General features: G+C 47.4%; 1 protein-coding gene across 1 annotated transcript in view; it reads right to left on the bottom strand.

The window, feature by feature from the left end:
• Positions 1–1,085: 1,085 nt before the first annotated feature.
• CAPN13 (calpain 13) overlaps positions 1,086–22,177 on the bottom strand; it is a 56,064-nt gene continuing 34,972 nt past the window's right edge. Inside the window, exons 9-20 of the mRNA XM_039238434.1 lie at positions 21,253–21,413; positions 19,477–19,628; positions 13,593–13,792; positions 12,557–12,593; positions 12,151–12,207; positions 8,741–8,798; positions 8,572–8,630; positions 6,958–7,026; positions 5,041–5,116; positions 2,736–2,864; positions 1,681–1,736; positions 1,086–1,112 (exon numbers count right to left, since the gene is read on the bottom strand). Coding sequence (XP_039094365.1) covers positions 1,086–1,112; positions 1,681–1,736; positions 2,736–2,864; positions 5,041–5,116; positions 6,958–7,026; positions 8,572–8,630; positions 8,741–8,798; positions 12,151–12,207; positions 12,557–12,593; positions 13,593–13,792; positions 19,477–19,628; positions 21,253–21,413 — 1,081 coding nt within the window. The remainder of the gene's footprint in view (positions 1,113–1,680; positions 1,737–2,735; positions 2,865–5,040; positions 5,117–6,957; positions 7,027–8,571; positions 8,631–8,740; positions 8,799–12,150; positions 12,208–12,556; positions 12,594–13,592; positions 13,793–19,476; positions 19,629–21,252; positions 21,414–22,177) is intronic.

The raw sequence follows: 22,177 nt of genomic DNA on the forward strand, positions 1-22,177 counted from the left end.
GATGTGGAGAAAATGGAACACTTGTGCCCTGTTGGTGGGAATATAAATTGGTGCAGCCACTGTGAAAAACAGTATGGAATTTCCCCCCAAAATTGACAGTAGAACTACCATGATCCAGCAACTGCTTTTGGATATTTATCTGAAGGAAACAAAAACACTAACTCAAAAAGATATTTGCACCATATGTTCATTGCAGCATTATTTATAACAGCCAAGACATGGAAACAACCTAAATGGTTAACAATAGATGGACGGATAAAGAAAAGGTGTTTTATATACAAAGGAATATTAGTCACGGAAAAGAAGGAAATCTTGCCATCTGTGACAACATGGATGCGCCTTGAGGGCATTATACTAAGTGAAATAAGTCCGAGAAAGACAAATACTGTATGATCTTACTTATATGTGGAATCTAGAAACAAAACTCAAAGATACAGAGATTAATGGTTGCCAGAAGTGGGGGTGGTAGGCAAAATGGATGAAGGTGACCCAAAGGTAGAAAGTTCCAGTTATAAGACAAAGAAGTCCTGGGGATGTAACACACAGCACTGTGACTACAGTGAACAACACTGTTTGCATATGTACTTGAAAGTTGTTAAGAGAGTAAATCATAAAAGTTTTCATCACAAGGAAGATGAGTTTTAATTATGTGTAGTGATGGATGTTAACTAGTTGTGGTAATCACTTCATAATATATATATATTTCAAATCATTGTATTGCACACCTAAAACTAATATGTTGTTAAATGTCAATTATATCTCAATAAAAAAGAAATGAATAACAAATAAAAATTCTAAATCCCTCACTCATGACTTTCAGGCCACATGCTTTCATGAATGTCCACTACTCATTCCAACCATGGCTTGGATGAAACCTGCAGCATTGGCCTTGAAATTCAGGGGCCCTGTGCATTTGAGCCCTGGCCCACACAGATAAGGGCTCTGTAATCTCTGGGGAGGTTGCTCCCAGGAAGAGAGTCTTGTGTACAGTTCCTGGAGGAAAAGAGGAACTGTGCTCTTAGAAGGAAATGATTCTAAACCTGCCATGTCTTACCTGGACTCTGGAGTCTGCTCTACTTCTTGCTTCAGTTGTACATGACCAGGTTCATCCACTGAGAAATAAGCATCATTATTATGACTTATCTTTACATTTGTCAGCTTAATACAGAACAGGACAAATGGTACCCTCTTCCCTCGAAAGATCTCAGTCTAGTCTCATCAAACCTTTCCAGCTAATTTGAACCCCTCAGGAGGCCTCAACCTGCCCATCACAGTATATCTTTTGCTACTCTCTGAGTAGCTAAGCAGTGAGAGGGATGGCTGAGGTCGACCAGCTGGCTGGGCCAGGAGGCTCTTTCTAAAGCTCAATGGGCGTAACTTTAATGTACAGTGAGCTCAGCAGGTGTTCTTCAGTTCCCTCTTGGATTTATGACTCCCACATAATCCTCTGCTTTATTAAGCTATTGGAAAAAAAATAAAATCTGTCTGCCAAGATCCTAAAGCAGCCTTGGCAGCCGGCAATATATAAAGGGAGTAATTGGAGGCAGGGGGGCAGGGTGCAGCTTGGCTGGTCTTTGACAAACTATCCAATATCCTCAGGGAGAAAAATGCCCCCTGGAATCAGGAGAGGAGGGGTGACCTGGGGCTGTGTCCTGTGTCTAGGAGGAGAAGGTACCTCACCTCCATTTTTGTCAGGTAGAGTCCTTTTCCATCATTGGAGAGGTTCTGGAAAGTCTCTAAAAAGGAGGAGAGGAATCAATACAGGCCAAGGGAGATAAAAGCAAATATGGTGATTCCAAGTATTCTTTCACTCTCTGCAGTATGCCTAGCCTCCCTCCTGGTCTCTTCCCAGGAAACCTCACACTGTGGGTCAGCCCAGAGCTCACCTCCTCAGAAGAGCTATCACTGCTCTGGCCCACACTCACCTCTTGCTCTTACAGTGCCCTTTCACCTTGCACTCTTCTACACATGGCCAAGGGGATGTGTGGGCCCATCTTATAAAATATTACACAGGCATAGTTTGTGGAACTTCTCTTGTCCAACTGAGAATTCTCTGGAGGTTTATGCCTCAGCCTTATTTTCTGTGCTCCCAGAGCTCTATTCCCTCAGTCTTTATTAACCACCTAGCTCAGAGCTGGGGGGTTAGAGGGATGCCTCATGCCAGGGATGGGGTAAGGATTAAGATGAGGCCAGACCCCACAAGTCTTGAGCTATAGTATGGCTTGGGATTTCACATAGGATTATATTATGAAAAAGGAGTAGTCTGCTAAAGTGTCCAAATGTCTGACCTACACAGTCAAATTTCTAGAGCCTTGGGAATGCCCTCCTGCCCCCACTTATTCACCTGTGTGTGAATACTTTCAGCAGAGACCCCAGTCATTCACTGCAAGATTATAGAGTAGGTTTAATTACTCTCATGGAGAAGGGACACAGTGAGTTAAATGAACCTGGTTCCTGAAAAAGGCACTAAATAGGGAATTGAGGAAATGAGAGACCTAAGATGGAGGAATGTCCTGGACAGAAAGGGTACAGGATGTAGGCACCCAAGCCGATTACACCATTCCACAGACTAATGTTGTTTCTGCCTCTGGGAGCACAGGGTCCTCACGCAAGACACCAGCCCATCCTGCTCCTGAGGCCTTCCCTGAACCTGGGACAAGAGTGCATTCCTGGTCCTCTCCTGTGTTTTTTGGTCGTTGTGAAGGTTTACAGGATATCCCCCAGGTGACACTTACTTGCCATGGCTTCAAGTCGCAACAGGAAGCAGACCAGGCTGGGGAAGCTGACCCTGCCACTGTGGTCACTGTACCGGAGGGTCATGAGATCCAGCAGCTCATTGCTAATGGAGGTTCCTGCAAGGAAGTCTGGGCCATGGGATGAGCTAGTGAGTGGGAGGAGGCTGAAGTAGGTCTGGTCCTCTCATGTGCAAAGTCTGAGAAACCTGCTCAGAGTGGTGGCCTTCCACCACTGTTTCCTACTAAGCCTGGCTCAGGGGTCATTTCATTCCACTTTGTATTTTCTTAAATTTTTTTTTTTTTTTGTGAAAGAGAGACAGAGGCAGAGTGCAAGTGGGGGAGGAGCAGAGAGAGAGACACACACAGAATCTGAAGCAGGTTCCTGGGTCCAAGCTATCAAAACAGAGCCTGACACAGGGCTTGAACTCCTGAATCATGAGACCATGACCTGAGCCTAAGTCAGACACTCAACCAACTGAGCCACCTAGATGCTTCATTCCACTTTGTGTTTTTATGGTTCTCTAGTTGCTGCCTTCTTGCTGGCTGCTGGGCCCCAATGACATTGTTACAGAGTTTGGCCAGATATCAACTAAAGATACTCAAGACACGAACTGGGCTGGGGACAATTATCTGATAATTCCGGTGTGAGATGGGAGCTTCCAGAACACCTGGGATTTACTTCTAAGCCCTGCTTCTGCCATCCATCTCTCTGTTGGTGACCATGTAATACAATCTTGTTCCCCAACCCTATGACTGTGTGTGGATCTTACAGTGTGAGCAAGTGTGGTTCCTGGAAGTGAGAGGTTCAGTCCCAAGTTGCTTGACCAGGAAAGAGGCTGGTCCTCAGAGGGGAGAACACAGTCAGAAGACAGCCATGGGTGGGCACGACAGAGGTGCCTTGCTCTCTTTGGGCCTTCTTGTCCTGCATGTTTAGTTATGAGCTCTGGAAGGTGTCAACTGCATAGCAAACAGCAGACTAGCAAATGGCCATGTCTGCAAGCTTCGGTGGACCAACAGAACCTTGCAAGCCCAACTATCCATCAGGGGAATGAGCCTGGTGGCCTGTGGGCCCCATGCACCAGAGACATTTGGTTTCTCCAGCAGAATTTAAAAAATGTGAATTTGAATGCCTTTAGATAGGATATGTAATCTCCACCTTGCCACATTCAGAATCGCCCTCTTTTCTTGGGGTTAGCTCCATTAACCTTTTCAGTTATCTGCTTGGTCCTTGAAGACTTTTTAGTTGGATTCCAACTATTCTCTATCTTTCTCCCTTTTATTATTCTGGAGTTGTTAGTGTGATTTCATTTTTCTGTAGCTATTCAAGGATTCTTGAAGTGTGGTCCCCAGATCAAGAGCATCAGTCTCACCTAGGAACCTCCCAGAAATATAAATTCTTCAGCCCCACCCAAGCTCTCCTGAATCAGAAACTTTGGGTGAGGGATAAGGCTAATCCATCTGTGCTTTAACAAGCTTCCAGAAGCTTCCAGGTTTGAGAAGCTCTCTACCATCTGTGGACAGATGCTAAGGCAAAAAGATGCTTCTCCCTGTCTCCAGGCTGGGAGCCACCAGGGAAAGAACCACAGAGCCCCTCTTTCCCCAGAATTTACCTGGGGGGAATCTGATCTTACATTTTCCCAAGGAAGGTGGCAGTTTCTGGACTTAACTTTTGGTGATCCATTTCCCCCACTGGTACAAGGCAGATAATGACTCCTGATCACAGAATAGTTGAGACAATCAAATGTGATGACAGGAGTACAGGTTCTCCCTGAACTCTGAAGTTCTTAGGTGCCCTAGGGTATGCTTATCATCATCCCAGGACTTGCATTCTTGAAGCAGACAGATGTCATTTGATTTCATTTAGCTCCAAACTCTCTGTGAGGACAGTACATCCACCTGCTCATGAGTGATTAACCCTGACAGCCAGATGTTGACATAGAAGTGTCTCTAAGGCAACCTTGAATTCTGGTAGGGTATCAATCACGTGGGGTTATTTTCCCACAGTTAGAGCTGTTCAGGGACAAAAGGCAGTTGGGAAAGTTGACTGGCACATGGAAACTCAGGTTGGGGAGGATGGAGACTAAGTCCTGAGCCTGGAGGCCCACAGATACCGGTGTAAACCAGGACATGGAAGTTGCCACTCTGTTTTCTCCTGACTGGGCACTGCTGCACCAGCCTTGCCTACAGCAGGCTAGGAGTGTGCATCTCTCTCTCTCTCTCTCTCTCTCTCCCACACACACACAAGCGTACCCCCCCCTCATCACCTGCCTCAGTCATGACAGCCCCCAAGGGGTCCCTGCTTTACCTGTATCCTTTATAGCCTTCCACAAATCCAAACTCAGGAAAACCCCAGAGCACTTCTGGATGTTCTGGAAAACACTCTGATTTGGGAAAAGAAGCAAGAAGTCCATGTGAGTGCCACTGCCCACCTTAAAGAGGATGTCCTGGGCAGAGAGAGTTCTCAGAAACCCCTTTTGCATCCCTGCTTCCATAAACCTTGAGTAGATCCAGCTCAGAGGTGGCTCAGATAAGGTGGGGGAGAGGCAGGAGTGGGCTCTGCTCAGTGATGCCGATCACCCTGGCCGCCAGCTGTGGGGCCATGGGTTTCCCTACCAGGCCTGTGCCTTCCTCTCTTCTGACCTCCTGTCTTTCCTTCCTCACCTCCTAGACTAGCCTCCTGACACATGGCAGCTTGCTGCATTTGGGAGGCATAGAGCTCTCTAAAGACTTTGCATAGGGTGGTGGTTAAGAGCGCAGACTTGGCAACCAAACATCTGGGTTTAAATCCTATTTGACTTGACTATTTACCAGCTGTGTAACCCTGGGCAAGTTACTTAATCTTTCCAGGCCTGTTTCCCCACCTGGAGCACAGTGATAATAACAGCACCAGCCTCCTAGGACTGTTGCTCAGGGTCAGTAAACAAGTCTGTATAGAGTTCCTAGGAGAGCGCCTTGCACAGTAGTGAGCGCTATGTGGCCGGCAGGCAAGGACTCTAGTTTGTATCCTAGTGCAGCTGCAGGAGGGAGTGACTCTAACAGCTCAGCTTTGTAGGGGCGGCTCTCCATGCACCTGGGACTCTTCTGCCTCTCTCTAATTCTCCCAGAGCCCTGAGCAGCACTGCACTTCCCAGGTGAGGAAACAGGCACTTGGGCGGGTGACTTTCTGGGAGTCGGCATGCAAGTGCCACGCGACTAAACTTGAGCTCCCTGTCTGGGCCTGTGCCCAGCTGCCCCACAGCAGCTGACCTGAGGCAAAATACCCCCAGCCCGTGTGCGTCCTCCAGGCGACTGGAGGAAGAATTACTGTGAAATAGCAGCCCTTCTTTGACTTTTGGGGAGTATAAAAAAACTCTCAGTTGGGATTCACTTGCTCATTTGGTCATTAGTCTGGTCATTGGTTCAGCAGTTTTGAGAGCCTATGGTGGACTAGACACTAAGAAAGGCATTGATGGAAGCAGATGACAATGAGGAAGTCCTAGCCTGCAATCTAATTGGGGGACATATCAGCCATTCCAGTGCCCTGAGGGAAACCAAATGAACCCAAGCCAGGGATGAGGTGACACACCCCGGTATAGCCACATGAGAGTGCTTCACCTTATTATTCTGGATTCAGGTGTTAGGACCTAAGGGAGAAGCACCCAGGCCTAGAGGTGGCAGTCAAGGCCTCACAGGGAAGTGTTTCTTGCAGCTGGACAATCAGTGGGGTAAGCACTGGCCAGGCTCTATGTCACACAGCCAGGGTTTGAAAAAAGTGAGTGGGATGAGTACGAGGGCTTCTCCTGGGCCTCAAAATAGGGTCTCAGCTCAAAAGGCTTGTATACAGCTCTGATGAGTTCAGACCTCATCCTGAGAATGACGGTGAGGCCGCAGGCCATATCTGTGATTTTGTCATATCTGGCAGGTAGACGGAAAGGGAATGAGATGAACTAGCATACTGGGGGAATGTCTCTGGGGCCCAGGGAGGACTGAGAAGGGCAAAGCGGGCTGGTGGCTTTCCTATAGTCCACGGTGACCCTTCTTTCCTCCAACCTCCTAGAACATTCTTCACCCCACCACTTGCTCGCTCATTGCCTTGTGTCTTCTAGTGGTGCGTGTACGTCTCCCTGAAATGTGGCTCCTTGAGGGCAGGCCTGGTGGGTTCCTCTTTCCTGCCCCTCAATCCCGTGCAGTTCAGGCCTCAAACATATTTGCTAAACTGGACAAAAAGAGAACATGTCGGTACCTGGCACTGGGCAAGACGGCTCCACAGCCTTGAAAACTCCTCTTGCTCAAGCCTCCCATTTGCTTTCAGCTGGTGGGGAGTTAAGAGTTAACCATGCAGCGTGCAGGGAGCAGAGGCCCTGCCGACAGAGCCAGGAGCTGTTCCATCCATCAACCAGTCTAGTGTCACCTGGACATGGCCCCACAGCAGCGGGCTACCACTGTGTCTGAAAGGGACCTGGCTTAGCTTTAATTTACAAAGGAAAATGGACAATTAGAGGGAGAAAGAAGCCCTGAGAAAAGGAGGCCAACATCACTTGCATCCAGGGGAAGAGAGAGCCCCAAACACAGCCTGCACCGGGAGGGGTGAGGCCCCTGGCAGGGGGGAATGAGGAGGAGCATGAGCGGTCATTGCAGTCCCCACAGCAGCATGAAAGACGAGTGTGCACAGGCATGAATGGCATCAGAGCCAGCCCTGATCACCCCGTAAGATGGGTTTAGTGAGGAAAAGAATCTATCTCTGAGGGGAGTGGTGGGTGGGTAGAAGGAAGAGTAGAACAGATGTGTCTGCTTTGCAGGGGTAAGGCAGACCCAATCTCCCCCAGGGCCACCTGCCCCAGTCTGTGAGGTGCTATGGGCCACTTTTATTCATCGGTGGGGGGTTGGGCAGTGTCTCCAAGTAAGTCCAAACCACAGCCAGCAGAGACAGGGCCTGATTTATGACTTCATCAAGAAGCTCTCTTGTTCGACAATGGCCAGCCTCCCATTCCCAATCGGGCCTTGTTAACAGTGAAGGAACAGAGGTCTGTCTCACTCCAGAGAGGCTGCATACACAGAGGGACAAGCCTCAGAGCAGCAGCTGGGGTGCATGGCAGTCTCTCCTACCCGTTCAGAGATGGGACGGCAGGGGAGAAATGGCTCATCAGAGGAAGAAGTCAGGGCAGGAATCAGGAGACCTGGATGTTAGTCCCAACCCAGCCACTGGTGTCTGTGGAGCCCGGGCATGTCACTGGACTACTCTAGCCCCAGCCTCCACAGCTGCAGTCTGGTAGCAATCATGGAGCACGGCTGCTGTGTAAAGCATTTTCTCCAAGTTTCAGTGGTTGTTATCTTTACTTAATGGGGGCTTGGTGAATAAGGAACTTAATGAAGACTCAACCAATGGCAAAGGGAGGGGTAGAAGAAAAATATCGCCCACTGGTGCTACAAGGAGGTAGTGTAGAATGATGTAGGACATGGACTGTGGAGGTTGAAAAGTCTTCAAACCCAGGCACAGACGGGCTGTGTGATTACTTAACAAATTACTTAACCTCTCTGAACTCCTTCTCTTTACTTCGTATATCATGGGGGTTTTTGCAATAACTACAAGGAAAAGTCTATATGCCTGTACTATTCTTGGTATGCCATAGATACTTGATAGATGGTAACTATTGTCACTGTTGCAGTGGTTGTTCCGGAGGGTCTGGAATCCACAGGCACCCAGGCTCTCTGGTGAGCCCTTAGAACTGAAGAAGAGAGAACACTGAAAGTAAAAAGAGTTCCTAACATCCTAGTTAGACCCTTGGGGAAGCCCACAGAGCAGATGGGCTCTTATGGCTGCAAGAGGAGTCAGGGTGTGGGGGACTGCAAAAGATACATCCATCAGGGCCACGATGCTCCGGCACTCATCCAGAGAGAACATGTCCCCTGGCGTTCCTGGGGGCAGAGAACAGGAAGGATGGAAATGTCAGGGATGGGGGTGACACTAGACTGGCTCAGCAGTGGGGATGAGGTTGGGGCCAGTAATCATGTGGGTCTGACCTTACCTCTCAGGAGCTCTTGGTTGAGAAGGCTCTGAAGCTGAGTGGCATCAATGTCCAGCCCCTGATACAAATAAGAGAGGAACGTAGGAATCCTATCAGTGCTCAGGAGCCAAAGGGCATACTGCCTTACTCTGTAAAAGCACTCAGACTTCTAAGCCCTTGCTTCCTACCCAGGCCCCATCTAGCCTTTGCCACGAAGCCTTTCTCAATGGTCCCAAACATGGTGATACCCCTCCCCTGAACATCTGTAATTCTCATCACTCCAGACACTGGATACCATGTGTGGGTCACCTTGCATTTATCTCTTCATTTATTATGGGGCTGACAGCAGTAGTTCCTTCCTCCCCACCTTACCTGGCATTTAGGAGCCCCTCAGGAGAAGTGTTGTTGAATGAATCAACTCAGCCCTGTAGGTGTGTTTCCCCATCTGCTTCCCAGAAGGTATATAGAGAAAACGTAACTATTGAATGTGTAAGCATGAGTGTAAGTGTGTGTGTGTGTGTGTGTGTGTGTGTGTGTGTGTGTGTGTGGCAAGAAGAGATGAAAGTGCCAAGAATCTAGGCTAAGGAAAGCCTTAGCCTAATTGAGCACATTACTTAGCATTAGTCTTCCTAGCTACTGAAGCAAAAAGGAAGACATGGTTTTTCTTGGATTAAAAACAGGAAACAGTGGAGGTTGAGGGGAGGGAAACTTTTCCCAGGCTGAACTTCTGAAGTTGTTAACTGTATTCGATTTTCTCCTAGGGACATTAAGCAGCTTTATGGGCGGTGTCTTCCATGATGATTCTATAGAGAAGCAGAGCTGTGCTGTTCATGGCCATTTCTTAAATGTAGGCTGGTAAAAGCTGAAGGGGTGATGTCATATCACAACAGCACCCTGGGAAAGCTTTACATGGGGAAGGGAGCCAGAGTGAGGTCCCTCATCAGGTGGCGTTGCAGAGTGTTACTGTGTCAGGTAGTAGAAGGTGTCTCATTGGGTTCTTCCAAGGACGAGAATCCCATAGGTGACAGGCACGTTGTCTCCAGGGATGGCCTCACCACTCAACTGAAGGCAAAAGCATCCCCATAGTCTGTCCTCATGGGAGAATCCCTCATCATGCCCCCAAGGAAAACATCCTAACAGTGTTTGAAACTGGCTCTCAGGTCATCCCTCCAACATCTCATTGACTGGGTTATATTAGGAAAATCAGAATTGTGTGCCCACTAGCAACAGAGATTTTTTTCCTTAAAAGAATCGTGGCACCCAACTTGCAGAGCAATTGGTAAAGAACTCTAACTTACAGGGAAAATAAGTTACCAACTAGAATATAAGTGGCTTTGGGACATGGACAGTGTTTCCTCCCTCCTCCATGTCTCTCTATCCTAGGACAGCTGCTGACTTGAACCCTGCACCCATGAACCACCAAAATGTTTGAGGAGATGAGGAATAGAGATGAAGGCTGCCTTAAACAAATTCCAAAATAATTGCACATTTGTCTCTACCACCCCAATGTAGGATTCCTAAAGGAACTGATGCCAAAACTTTGTGTGGTACTTGGAATGTCCTAGGTATTTTGTGTATGTTTGCCAGCTGAATATATGGTGGACAGATGGACATGACCTGACTCAGAGGCTGAGTAGGTCATTCCTTTCTGCCAGGCAGACTCAGGTTACACTACCATCACCACTATCATGGCTGATGAAGGTAGCTCATGGTAGTGGTAGTGGTAGTAGGAATCACTGTGTTCGCTTGAGGCTAGTTAAACAGATACAAGAGATCAGGAGGGAAAGTTGCTTTCAACTTTCCTTTGAGGATACAGCCTCTGAGGACTGTTTACAAGCTATGCAGAATTATCCCAGGCTGGCCCTGTTCAGGGGTAGCCAGCCAAGGTCTGAAAAGGGGCTGCAGTCCCATTTGTTTCACTTCCAAGCTGTGCACCTTGGCACAAAGCTGCATGTGTCTTTTACTTTAATTCTTACAAAGGCCCCATATGGGCTTCCAGTTATCCTGTGAGGAGACATTTGGTTGTTATTTGGAAAAACCCTGATTAGGGAATCTGTACCATTTGTCATGTGACAAATTACATTTTTTATTTCAGATGTGCAGGTGCATGAACCATGTTGAGGATTTTGCCATCTGCCCCTGAAGGAAGATAGGTCTCAGGTCTCCTAATTAGGTCCTGTTTGTTGCCTTGGGGCGGTAAACTTAGTTTGGACATCTGCTCTGGAGAAGCTAATCTGTCTTAATTCAATGTAGATTGACTGAGCACCTTCTCTGTGCCAAGGACAGTGATAGGTACTGGGGACAAAGAATGCATATGATGCCATCCCTTCCTCCAAGAGCTCGCAGACTGAGGATTATCATCTGGGCAAACCCTGTCTTGCATCAAGTGAAGCGCCTTCTAAATCAGCCAGATGTGGACCTAAATCCTGGGCCATCATTGATTTTAAGGAGGTCCATATTGAGCGGCTCCTCGTAACACTTTCCCCTCATGACAGCCACATTCTTCATCTCTCCTTGTTTTTTCCTCTGGGCCCAGGATGCCTGAATAATTTCCCTTTCAGCAGCCTCCTAGTTACCCCATTAGCCCTCTGAATACCTGGCATCTTTCCTGTCCTTGGCCTCTGCCTGGCCTAAGGCCAACACGGGACACATGATATCTATCCATCACTTTGTACTTCCCAAACCAACATGACTATTAATGGCAAAAAGCCCATTGTACAGAGCCGTTGGCAGATGTTTTTATCCTGGCAAGTCAAGGAGTTCTTTATAACGGTTTATTAAACCATTAAGAAAATCCTCTGTGCACCTATGTGGCTTGGCAGGAAAAACATCATTGGTGCCTTCAATGAAGCTGGCTAGCTCCCGTGAAGAATGATGTCAAGGTGGGAGTGGGAGGCAGAGGAGGAGAAGGAAAGATTTCAGGGGGCATTGCCAATTATTGTTTAAAGATTTAACCTCAGGGCGCCTGGGTGGCTTAGTGGGTTAAGCGTCCGACTTTCGCTTAGGTCATGATCTCGCGGTTCGTGGGTTCAAGCCCCGTGTTGGGCTCTGTGCTGACTGCCAGCCCAGAGCCTGGAGCCTGTTTCAGAGTCTGTGACTCCCTCTCTCTCTGACCCCCGCCCTGCTCACGCTCTCTCTCTCCTAGAAATAAATAAAACATTAAAAAAAATTAATAAAAAAAATAAAAAATAAAAAAAATAAAGATTTAACCTCATCCCATAATTAGCCCCATCCTTACCAAGCTGCACATTCCATCTCAGATGTTACCTAGCTCCAGTTTGGTATTCTATCAGTTCTGGAGACATACAGGGAGAGAGGCTGATAAAATGACCAACTAACTCACTTTTTTTCTCTGTATCTTGATAAGGGCCTGGGAGAGGTTTCCTTTCCTCTAGTCCCACCATCACTCGTCCCCGTGCTAAAGACTGTACCTGGTGAGCATATTTGTGGAAGATGCTTTCTTGGGAGTCATTTTCCAGAAGACTTGCCTGGATCAAAGGGAAAATAGCCAACATCAAATTTCTGGGGAAGGAGGCTACCTGTCTGGTACAGCGAAGGCACAAGAACCACTCCCTACACCTAGATCTGAGACAGAGGTTTTATCTAACAATTGAATAAAATGTGTAGGGGAATGAAGTTTGTGGAGGAGGACTGGTTCCAGTATGACCATGCAGACTTGGTCTTTCCCCACTGCCCTGCCCCTCTGAGCCATCACTGGCCCATTATGGTGTCTCTGTTCTCACTGGTCAGTGCTTTAAGGGAAGAGAGGAGACAGAAGCTCTTGGGGATGGGATGTGTCCAAGGAAGCTTGCCAATCAAACCTTGCCACATACCTACCTCTAGTGTTGTAAGGCTGAAATTGCTGCTCAGGTTCCTAGAAAACCAGGGAAACAGTGTGACAAAGGATGAACAGCTCACTATTTAAAGGAGGCTTGCACATGGAGGACAACAAGGTGGCATTGGACATTTAAACCAAGGATCTGAGTGGAGAGGCCTCAGCACAGTAGGATGTGAAGTGGGCAGCCTTGCCAGTCAGCAGACAGATAAGCACCATAACCATCTGTCTCATCTTTTGATTGGGCATCATCTGGTCTTCAAATTATTTAGCAATTTGTTCCATTCACAACCAGATACACATGCACACTGACCCCCATTGCCAAGATGGCAGATAAGCTTTCTCTTACATTCCAACTCTGGTGGTACAGTGGCTATCTGGCATACTGGACTGAGGTCTCATCCAAGCTCGACTGTAAAGATGGCCATGATGATAGCAATGCCTGCCTTGCGTTCAACCTGGGATAAGGTGCCCAACAGGGGTATGTACTTGCTGATCCCAGTTTTGACCACTGACTTAGCACTAAAGACACTCCATGATTGGACTCTGTCTCTCAGACCCATATTTCACTGTCTCCCTGATGTACCCCACCTTCTGGTCACATTTCAGATAACTGCTTGCCATGCCATGAGCCACCTTCCTGTGCATATGGCTGACATCACTTATATTTCAGTAGGCTCTATGCTCACCCACTTCCCTAATTCTGCTCATCCTTCTTTATTTAACCTGCACCACCTTTTCCTTTAAACATTAGATTATGTTTCCCATCAACAAATAGCAAAATGCCTTCCTCAATCCCTCTTGCCAGAGGTAGGTCCTGTTACCCTGTCCTCACATGTTACTCTGCACTTCCACTGAGCAATGGCCACATCCTGCTCAATAATCTACTTATTGGTACACATTCTCTTGCCATCCTTTGTAGTGGGCTTCTTGCAAGTAAGCCCATGTCCCAACACAGTACATGATGCACAGGATGACACACTGTGTTCTTATAAATTTAAGTGAAATAAAACATTTCGAAACCCGGAGTTTCTGTACCTGTCACCATCTGGCATTTTCAGGAAGATCCGGAGCAAAAACTCAACTTCTCTGTATGCGGAGATGACCACCACGTAGGTCCCAGGGCTCAGACTAAAGTACTTTGTGAGGTTACACTTGGTTTTAGAAACTATGCCCTTGACGGCATTTCTGAACTGAGAAAAGAAGGTGGGTGGCAAGCTCTTCCAAAAGGACTGGAACTGGAGGAAACATGAAGATGGTCAGAAAGCCCCTTGCGTGCACGGGCCCAGAAGAGCCCACCACCTTCCAGACGCTGCACTGTTCACCAAAACAGCATTACAGGCTACGAAAAGGGAGGCAGTGCTTATCTGGACTTTCAAAATGCAACAGAGTTCAGATTGTCATTTAATAGAGAAACTGACACCACAGTGAACATTAAAAAATTACAGCACACAGTTTCACCTCATTAAACCCACAGTAGCCTGGATTTTGGCATTTATGCCTCTGCTTATATATAAAGACTAGTGAAGCTGGTCCAACACTGAATGACTTTTGGAGCCCCTGAAGCCCCTTCCCTCCAGAACCTTCTGCAACACACTTTGGATTGTATATAGCACAGGAGACTTGGACTCCTTTATTCTCTCCATTTCATTCCCAGCAGAGCCCTAGAATTCCTTCTCATTGGAGAATAATAGGCCCTGATCATTTTCCTTTTATTTCAATATTTTCTTAGAGATAAAACAATAAATATAATGCAGTTCCCATTACCAGATGTCACATACATATTACATAATAAAAACCCCTTACTAAGTAAATTTTCCCCCATACAGTCAAGCATGGGGATTCCATCTAGAATGGTTATGTGGCGTGAAATGATTATTTGTGAGCTCTGCCTTGGGGAAAAACAGGGAGAAAGGGAGAGTTTCTTTTCAAGGGGTGGGGACAGGGCTGAGATCTCTCGTAAGACGAGATGGGGGATAGGTCACTGTCCCAGGTGGGCAGAAAGAGCTGTGTGAAACCTCTAGTGACTTTGCTTACACTTAACAGTGGCCCCAGCAGGTTTGGAGCCTCACTTGCTTGAGCCTTTCTGGAAAAAGCAATGGTGAGAACCATTCTTCTCCAGAAAGCCAGTACTGTCTTGTGGCTCTGGGTGTGTGTGTGTGTGTGTGTGAGTGCATGTGTTTGTACAGAAGTGGGTATGCCTCCTGTAGTCCAAAATTTCCCTGCTTCCCTGCTCTCCTTCCTAGACCGGACTCTTGCAGTCTTTTCCAGGCTGTCTATATTTCAGAGCAGATATGCTCAGTGGCAGCAAGAAGCGTGAGTATGTGGCAAGATGGTCTAGCTCTCAGAGAACCCAGCATCAAATTAACACAGGCCTAACCCTGTAGTTCTAGGGGTGGAGCTTATGCATTTTCCTGGGTTGAGTCCCCATTCCTTTCTCCATTTCTGGGAATTAAAACACTGATCTGTTCCTTGTACCCGAGTGCTTCCCTTTGAAGCCCTTCCAGAAGCTCCACTTCCGCGAACATGGTGGCTGAAAACAAAATCGGATCCTAAACCCAGCTCTGGGGCTGGACCACTGGTGTCAGGGGCCTCCTTGCTGCCCACTTTCTGCCTGGCCTTCTGACTATCGCCTGCTTGGAGACACCCTGTCCTGGCCTCTGTTTACCTATTGGGGAGCTCCTGGAAGGCCTGAGGAGCTTCCCTGGACCTACCAGCATGCTACAGGGACTACCCATTGGCTGTGACTTTATCCTGCTCCTTCTCTGCCATTCTTGGTCCCGTATCTGCCCCGGCAGCAATAGTCCCACAGAGCCCACATCCGTTTCAGAAGTCTGAATGCCTATAACTCCAGCTGTCCTTCTCCATCCTTACTCTTAACTCACCCTGCACTAGCACTAAGCCTGCTTAGGAGAGAGCGCAAATTTGGCTGTAAAAGGAGCTAGATAAGTCCCCGAAGGTGAATTTGCAGAGTGGGCATCCTGTTTGTGGTGGATTTGGGGGCTGACAAAGACTCTGAGGCTAAAGTTCCCCTAAGGTGCCCTTAGTTCTATTTCTTGTCTTAAATGGGAAAGAAAGGGCTGCATCAGTCTTATCTATCGGAGGTTGCAGCCCCTCTTTGATGTCAAACCAGAGAATAGCTCAAGGGGTCCAACCTTCAAACAGGACACATGCCCTGCACTGTTGACCTGTTTGGAGATTCTAAGTTTGTCTCTGTCAGAAGATATAACAAGACTGAATTTGCAGCCACTGAAAAGCAAGAGATGTGCCAAAGTTACGGTGTTGGAAGAGGTGTGATGCTTTACCGATGCACAGCAACAGAGGCAGGAGAAGGGGCTGAACCGTACCTGAGGGCCAATCTGTGGGGGAGAAAAAAAAGAAAGCACGTTCAGGGATGTAAACCAAAACTCAGAGGCAATCAGATCCTAGCAGCCCAGCTCAGGGCCCTGTGTTCCTTCTTCCTGGGCAGCCAGCCTGTTTCCTGTACCCCCCAGGGGACAGGACCATTACTCATTCCCTGTGCGGAGATGTGAAAGGAAACCTGACCCACTGTAGGTTGTAGGGAGCTTGAGGGGGAAGGAAACCGAGGAGGAGATTCCAATCTTTGCCTCCTCTACTCTTCACAGCAAGGATGATAAAACCAAGGGAAGAGGGAGATGTTGACAGGGTCAGAGGTGAGACAGAACCTAGATCAGATGTCAGTTTCTCAACATCAGGAGTTCCAGTGTGAAGAAACTTCTCTTATTTCATCATACCACTGTAAGATATGGTGGGAATTTGTTCTAGGCCCCCCAGTGTTTATAAGGAATGTCTGTGTGCATCTGAATTGGGAAATACCTACCTTTAATCTTGAACTGAATGTTGCACTGAGGACATAGCCCTATTTTTAAGTCACTCTGTTCTCTGCAAGGTACTTCTGTGTAATGTGTTGGATTGTCACAGTGACCCTGAAAGCAGACACTGGGACCCTGTTTTATGGATGTGGAAATAGTCCCAGCAGTCTAAGTAGCAGAGATGGGAATAAAACAAGCTACTTTGCTTCCTTGGTGATTAAGACTCACCACCCGGAACTGTCTTCTACAGTTGGTGTGGGTTTCAGTTCTTTACCCTTGTTGATCCTGCCCCCCACGCCAACCATGTGTACAGACCACGAGATTTACCCAGGCAGACTTTTCTGGAGCCGAGGAATGAACTGGAAGTTCCCAGCGTGAGAGAGGAGCTGTGGGGTGAAGATAAAATGACCTGTCCACCCTTGTCCTTTTTCTCTGTTCTGTCATCTATTTCCATACCACCTGTGTTTGTTCTGATGGAAGGCAGAGCAGTGCTTCCATAGGAGTTGGGAGTCATGGACCACACCAGGGTGGGAGCACCATATACAGCAGTCATGCAAGCAGCACTACCTGCAAACACGGTCAGAGCCCTGCAGACTTCTGGAGGTCTGCTTACTGGCATGCACATAGCTGGTTTCTCAGCTGAACCATGAAAGGAACTCAAGTGTCTTGAGCTGCCAAAATCTAGATGGTTCTTGGTGTTCAACTCAATCAGGATCCTGCAGGATCCACTGGGACCTCTAGGGAGCCTGAGGAGACCTCAGGTTTGAGTGCCTTTTAAGCAAAGTATACAGCTGAGAAATGCATCTCTGGCTGAAAAGTAGATAAATGGGCTCGGCAGTGCTTAAAACCAGATAGGATTATGATCTTGCCAGGGCTCCTGAACTATAAACTTTGGGCTGCTGTGATGCCTGGTTCTGGGGCACCAGGCTCACAGATGGCAATGTGAACAGCATCTCCAGTTGTGCACTGAGGCAGCCCTGTTTCCCTCTCTGGGCTTCTGTCGCTTATCAGGAGAGGGTTGTAGTCCTGTCTAGGGCTCTGAACTACCAATCATGGCTAGGTAGGCCAGATGTCTCAATTCCTTCCCCACCCCTTTTTTTGTTCTTCTCAGAAATAAGAGTTGGGGGGACTCTGAGGATGAGAGTCCTCTCATAAGGCACCTGAATCACTTGGGAATCTTGGCTAGAAGCAAGAGATACCAACCAGGGTGGGGTGAGCAGAAAGCCATTTACGGGAAATCTAGAGGATGTAGTTGAGAAAGTGGGTGGGAAGGAGGTGAGACAGCTATGCAGCTGGACACCAGCTCAAGATCTGCCTACACTGCTTCTGCTGGGCCCCAGCATTTGCTGTACATAATCCCTCAGCTGGCCCTATTTCTTTTAATGATTTTCTCAAGAGTCTAAACCCAGAGTGACCAAAAGTGTGTGGGGGTGGGTGGGTGGGGACAGGCATGAGAAGAGCATCTAATTGGACAAGTCTGGCTCATACACCTATACCACTGCAGTCAGGGGCTGAGGAGACGGAGTATTTGGTCTCTTTGGTTGCTGCAGTGGGGAATTAGGCCCTGCCTTCTACCAAATGAAAGAGCGTTCAGGTATCTGGTGATGAGGAAGATGACAATTGTCCATTATTACATCCTTAGATGTTCTCTGCCAGCCTCAACAGGTTTCAGGCACCTCAGAAATACTATGCCAAACCCCAACAATTTCTTTTCCATTGATTTCATACAACTGGGAAGCAGAAATGGGCTCAGAACAGGAATCTAAAGTGCTCTCCTCCTCCTAGAGCCAGGATCATTGTTTTCCTCCAAGATGTGAGCATCACCCAGAAAGCAAGTGCCTATGCCTCACTAAGAGACCCAGACCTGGGACCAGGAGCTCTGGTATCAAGTACCTTCCCATCACCTCCTAGCTGGACCTCGGGCAGCTCACTCCTGCTCTCTCAGCTTTGGCTTTCACAGCTATCTAAGTGGTTTTTGAAGTAATAAATGTGAATACACTTTGAGCTCTGAAGTACACTATCTCTATGAAGCCTTCTCATTAGAGTGAACTACAGCCAGGACTCAGGACAGCCCCACCATGAGCAGAGTACCCAGGAGCCCTCCCTGTCTACATGGGTTGATCCATGGTTCTGACTATTGCCTTAGTCTCAGTGAAGAGGAATGAAGATTATTCCTAGGGATGCTATAATCAGAGACCCAGTCACAGAGGTGATGGGTATGTTTAACTGAAGGCTTGGGGGACATCTGGTGCCCAATCCCCAGCTCTGCCATTGACTCTGACCATGTCACTTCACCTTGCTGGGCCTCAGTTCCTTCAACTCCACTATAAGGACAGGGGATCCCAGCATTTGATGGGTGTGGTATCTTATCCAAGTCAGTGCATAGGGTGTGGAGTATATGATTTAAGAACCATACACTCTATCTTTGGGATGCATTAATTTGGTGGGGTACCTGGGTGGCTCAGTCGGTTAAGCAACCAACTTCAGTTCAGGTCATGATCTCACAGTTTGTGAGTTTGGGCCCTGCATCAGGCTCTGCACTGACAGCTCAGATCCTGGAGCCTGCTTCAGATTCTGTCTCCCTCTGTCTGCCCCTCCCCTGTATGTGCTCTCTCTTTCTCAATAATAAATAAGTAAACAATAAAAATTAAAATTATTTGGTAAAGGGGGGTGGGAGCAGATGTATCAGATTTTCTTTAGTAACAATTTTAAGTAGTATTAAAAAAACTGAATTCATTGATTAGCTCCTCCCAGTGTGGTGTGTGAGGGCTGGTGGGTGGAAGGATGGTCCCTCAGGAGCTGCAAAGCTAGTTGGGAGGGCCATAGGGGCGGGGAGAGGAGTCTGGGTAGAGAGGAAAACCTGGCCTTGGATGAGTGGCCAAGCAGATGCTTGCAAGCTGACCACCAAGACTGGATTTTAGTCTAAATATAAGAGAAAAACATACCTCCTGGTTTTAGATCCAGGATTGTTTTTCCCCTTAAACTCCTCCCAAAGTTTAGCCAATTGTAGTTCAGTGAAATCTCCCAGCCTGGTCAGCTTCTCTCTCTGAAAGGAATATACAAATATCTGAAAGGGAAAGCCCTGAAGCAGGCTGCCTTACCTTGAAAACCTTGAAGTTTAGCGGAAATTTATTGTCTTTTGCCTTTAAGTTTTGTGGCATGATGTTGAAGGACATGATGACACTGTTGTCTTCCATGCTCTCCGGCACAGAGAAGATATACTGCGTGTCCCTCAGAAGTCCTTCTGCACAAGAAAGAGCTGTCACTAGAGCTCAGCTCAGTTCCTACAACTCCCAGATGGGGCCATGTTGGTTCAGAAAGCTCTGGTGGGTTGTACTAGACACTCTGGATCTGGAGACTAAGGCGCAGGCACCAGGCCTCACAGTTACTACTTATAGCACAATCTTCTTTGTTTTGTGAGCCTCTGTCTCTTCCTCTTAAAAATAAGAAGGGGAAGAATATTCCCCACTTGGTGAAAATGCTTCTTAAACTATAAAGTTGGGGGCTATTTTTAATAACGATAAGTGGAATTTCAGCATCCTCAGGTATGTATGAGCTTATACATTGGTTATAACCATCAGAGCCTAGAAATGATGTCAGTCTGCAAGCACCAGTGGAGACAGAGGAAAATAGGCAGAGAGATAGCAAGTCCTAACACTGCACCACCCAAGTGTGCTCCTCAGAGCCAGGCCAGGACACAGAAGGACGGTGAGAACCTTTAGATTCAGATACATGGAAGAATGAGAAGTGAAGATAGAGGTGAATAAATACACATCAGCAGATTCGGGTCACAACCGGGAAGCTCTGAGATGAGAACGTGGAGATACAGAGGCTTCCTGTGAGGGTTGGACAACATGACACATTCAAGTGTACTTAGCAGTGCAGGGCAGGTGCTCATGCCCTGGCTCCCTTCTCTCTTTCCCTTGCAAAGAGTCACTAAGAATAGTCCCAATATATTACTTTGGCTAGTTCATTGCACTACATGCAGGGAAGGAGACTTTGGCCCCACAGTCAGATAGATGAGGCTCTAGAGGTGAATGAGTAAATTTGCTGCCCAAGTATGACTTCAGAATTTCTTAGAGTCCATCCATGACCACCAGAAGTGTGAAGATCCTGGAGGCTGAAAAGAGGGGCACTCTGGGGTCATTCAAGCAAACCAGTCTCAACAGGTAGGTGCCTGGGAGAGGGAATGCCTCTTATGTAGGTGCAAACACACCGACATGCACACTCACATACATGCAGACTTGTATATGGAGATTCTCGTATCGAGGATGTGTAAGCATGCTCATGTTCAGGTTTAGAAGAAGCTATTTCACTCATCTGTGCTGCAAATGGGGAGCAGGAGGTGGGCAGCGAGAATATGTGATCCTCCCAAGGTCACACTCAACAAGACTCATCTCAGTGGAGCCCAAAGACAGGTTCTGAGGTGCCCACCTCTGGGATCTCAGTACGCTGCTGCAGGATGAACCAACCAACATGGGGCAGGATTATTCTCCCTTATGTTTGGATGGTGCTTCATGGGGCAAAGTGATGGTTTAACCCAGGCCCTGACTTTTGCCCAGTGTTGTTTCTATAGCTTCCCACCACCTTGGGTAGTAACTAAAGAGCAGTCAGTCTGTTTTCCTGGAAGGCAGGTGAGAGTCAGTAGAACAGTGGGAGAGCCTGAGAGGGCAGGGGAGGCACACCTGAGATTCTCCCACCCAGACTACCAGCAATTGTTTCCCTTAGAAAAGCACAGCTGTTCCTTTAGGATGACAGATTCCTTTCCTTTCAAGTTCAGGCTGATGGTCCAGAATCAAAAGCCACTGAGACATGAAGCTAGCACAGGGCTAGGGCTGGCAGCTTCCATCTGGCAGAATCATTACCAATGTCATCATTACCTGTGGTGTTTCCTGGAACTGCACGATTCCTAAACATCATTTGGGACCATCTTTCAGGAGGCAAGTTTCCACGGTTTAGACTGACTGGAAATTGGTTACATATGTACAGGCAGGAAAAGTTGTCTTGGAAATCTCGACGTGACATCCTGTTATAAACAGATACACATCATTTCACTGGTTTTGTCTCTAGGGTGGGGGTTCTCATCTCCCCACTGTACCATTGTCAGTTCTAATCTCCATGGACTTAACACTGTCCTATCCAAAGACCAGAGCCTCATTCTGGCTCATTCACTGTCAAGTACCCTTCTGTTCCCTCCAGGGGTTGAGAAGATAGGACAGAATAAAATTCTGAGTCCTGCATGTCCCTCTCATGGCCAGAAGGATGGCTCTTTTCTCTCTGTGCTCTGGGTCCTACACATTAAGAAAATTGCCTTTCCCTTGGTTCCTTTGCCAAATTCATTAAGTCAAAATAAAATGGGTTCAACACCTAAACACACCACCCCATACTGTGATTACAGTGGAGATATTGGAAATATTTTTTCCTTTCTAATTAACATTTGTCTCTCTGCTTCTTAATTACTTAGACTCAGCCTCCTCTTCACAAATGCTAAATTTCATTTAAATATGTTATTAAGTAAACCACACAATCTCTCAGGAAAATGTCCATATTATCCTTTAAGATGTGAACACGTGGTAGAGAATAGGTTCTTAAAATACCTAGTCCTACATAGGTGCTGGGTGAGGACATGGATGTCTCACTCAGAACTCTAGAGTCAGGGCTTGGAGATTAATACTGAATTGCTCTTTTGGAAGACTCTGGAGCTCCAGGGTGAGACTGTAGGTCCTAATGACATGGCACAGAAGAAGCAGACATGATAACCAGGCATCCTGGTTTTCAGGAAACTGTGGA

This window comes from Hyaena hyaena, unplaced genomic scaffold (genome assembly GCF_003009895.1).
Source record: "Hyaena hyaena isolate Hyena2069 unplaced genomic scaffold, ASM300989v1 scaffold_140, whole genome shotgun sequence".
In the NCBI taxonomy this organism is placed as follows: Eukaryota; Metazoa; Chordata; class Mammalia; order Carnivora; family Hyaenidae; genus Hyaena; species Hyaena hyaena.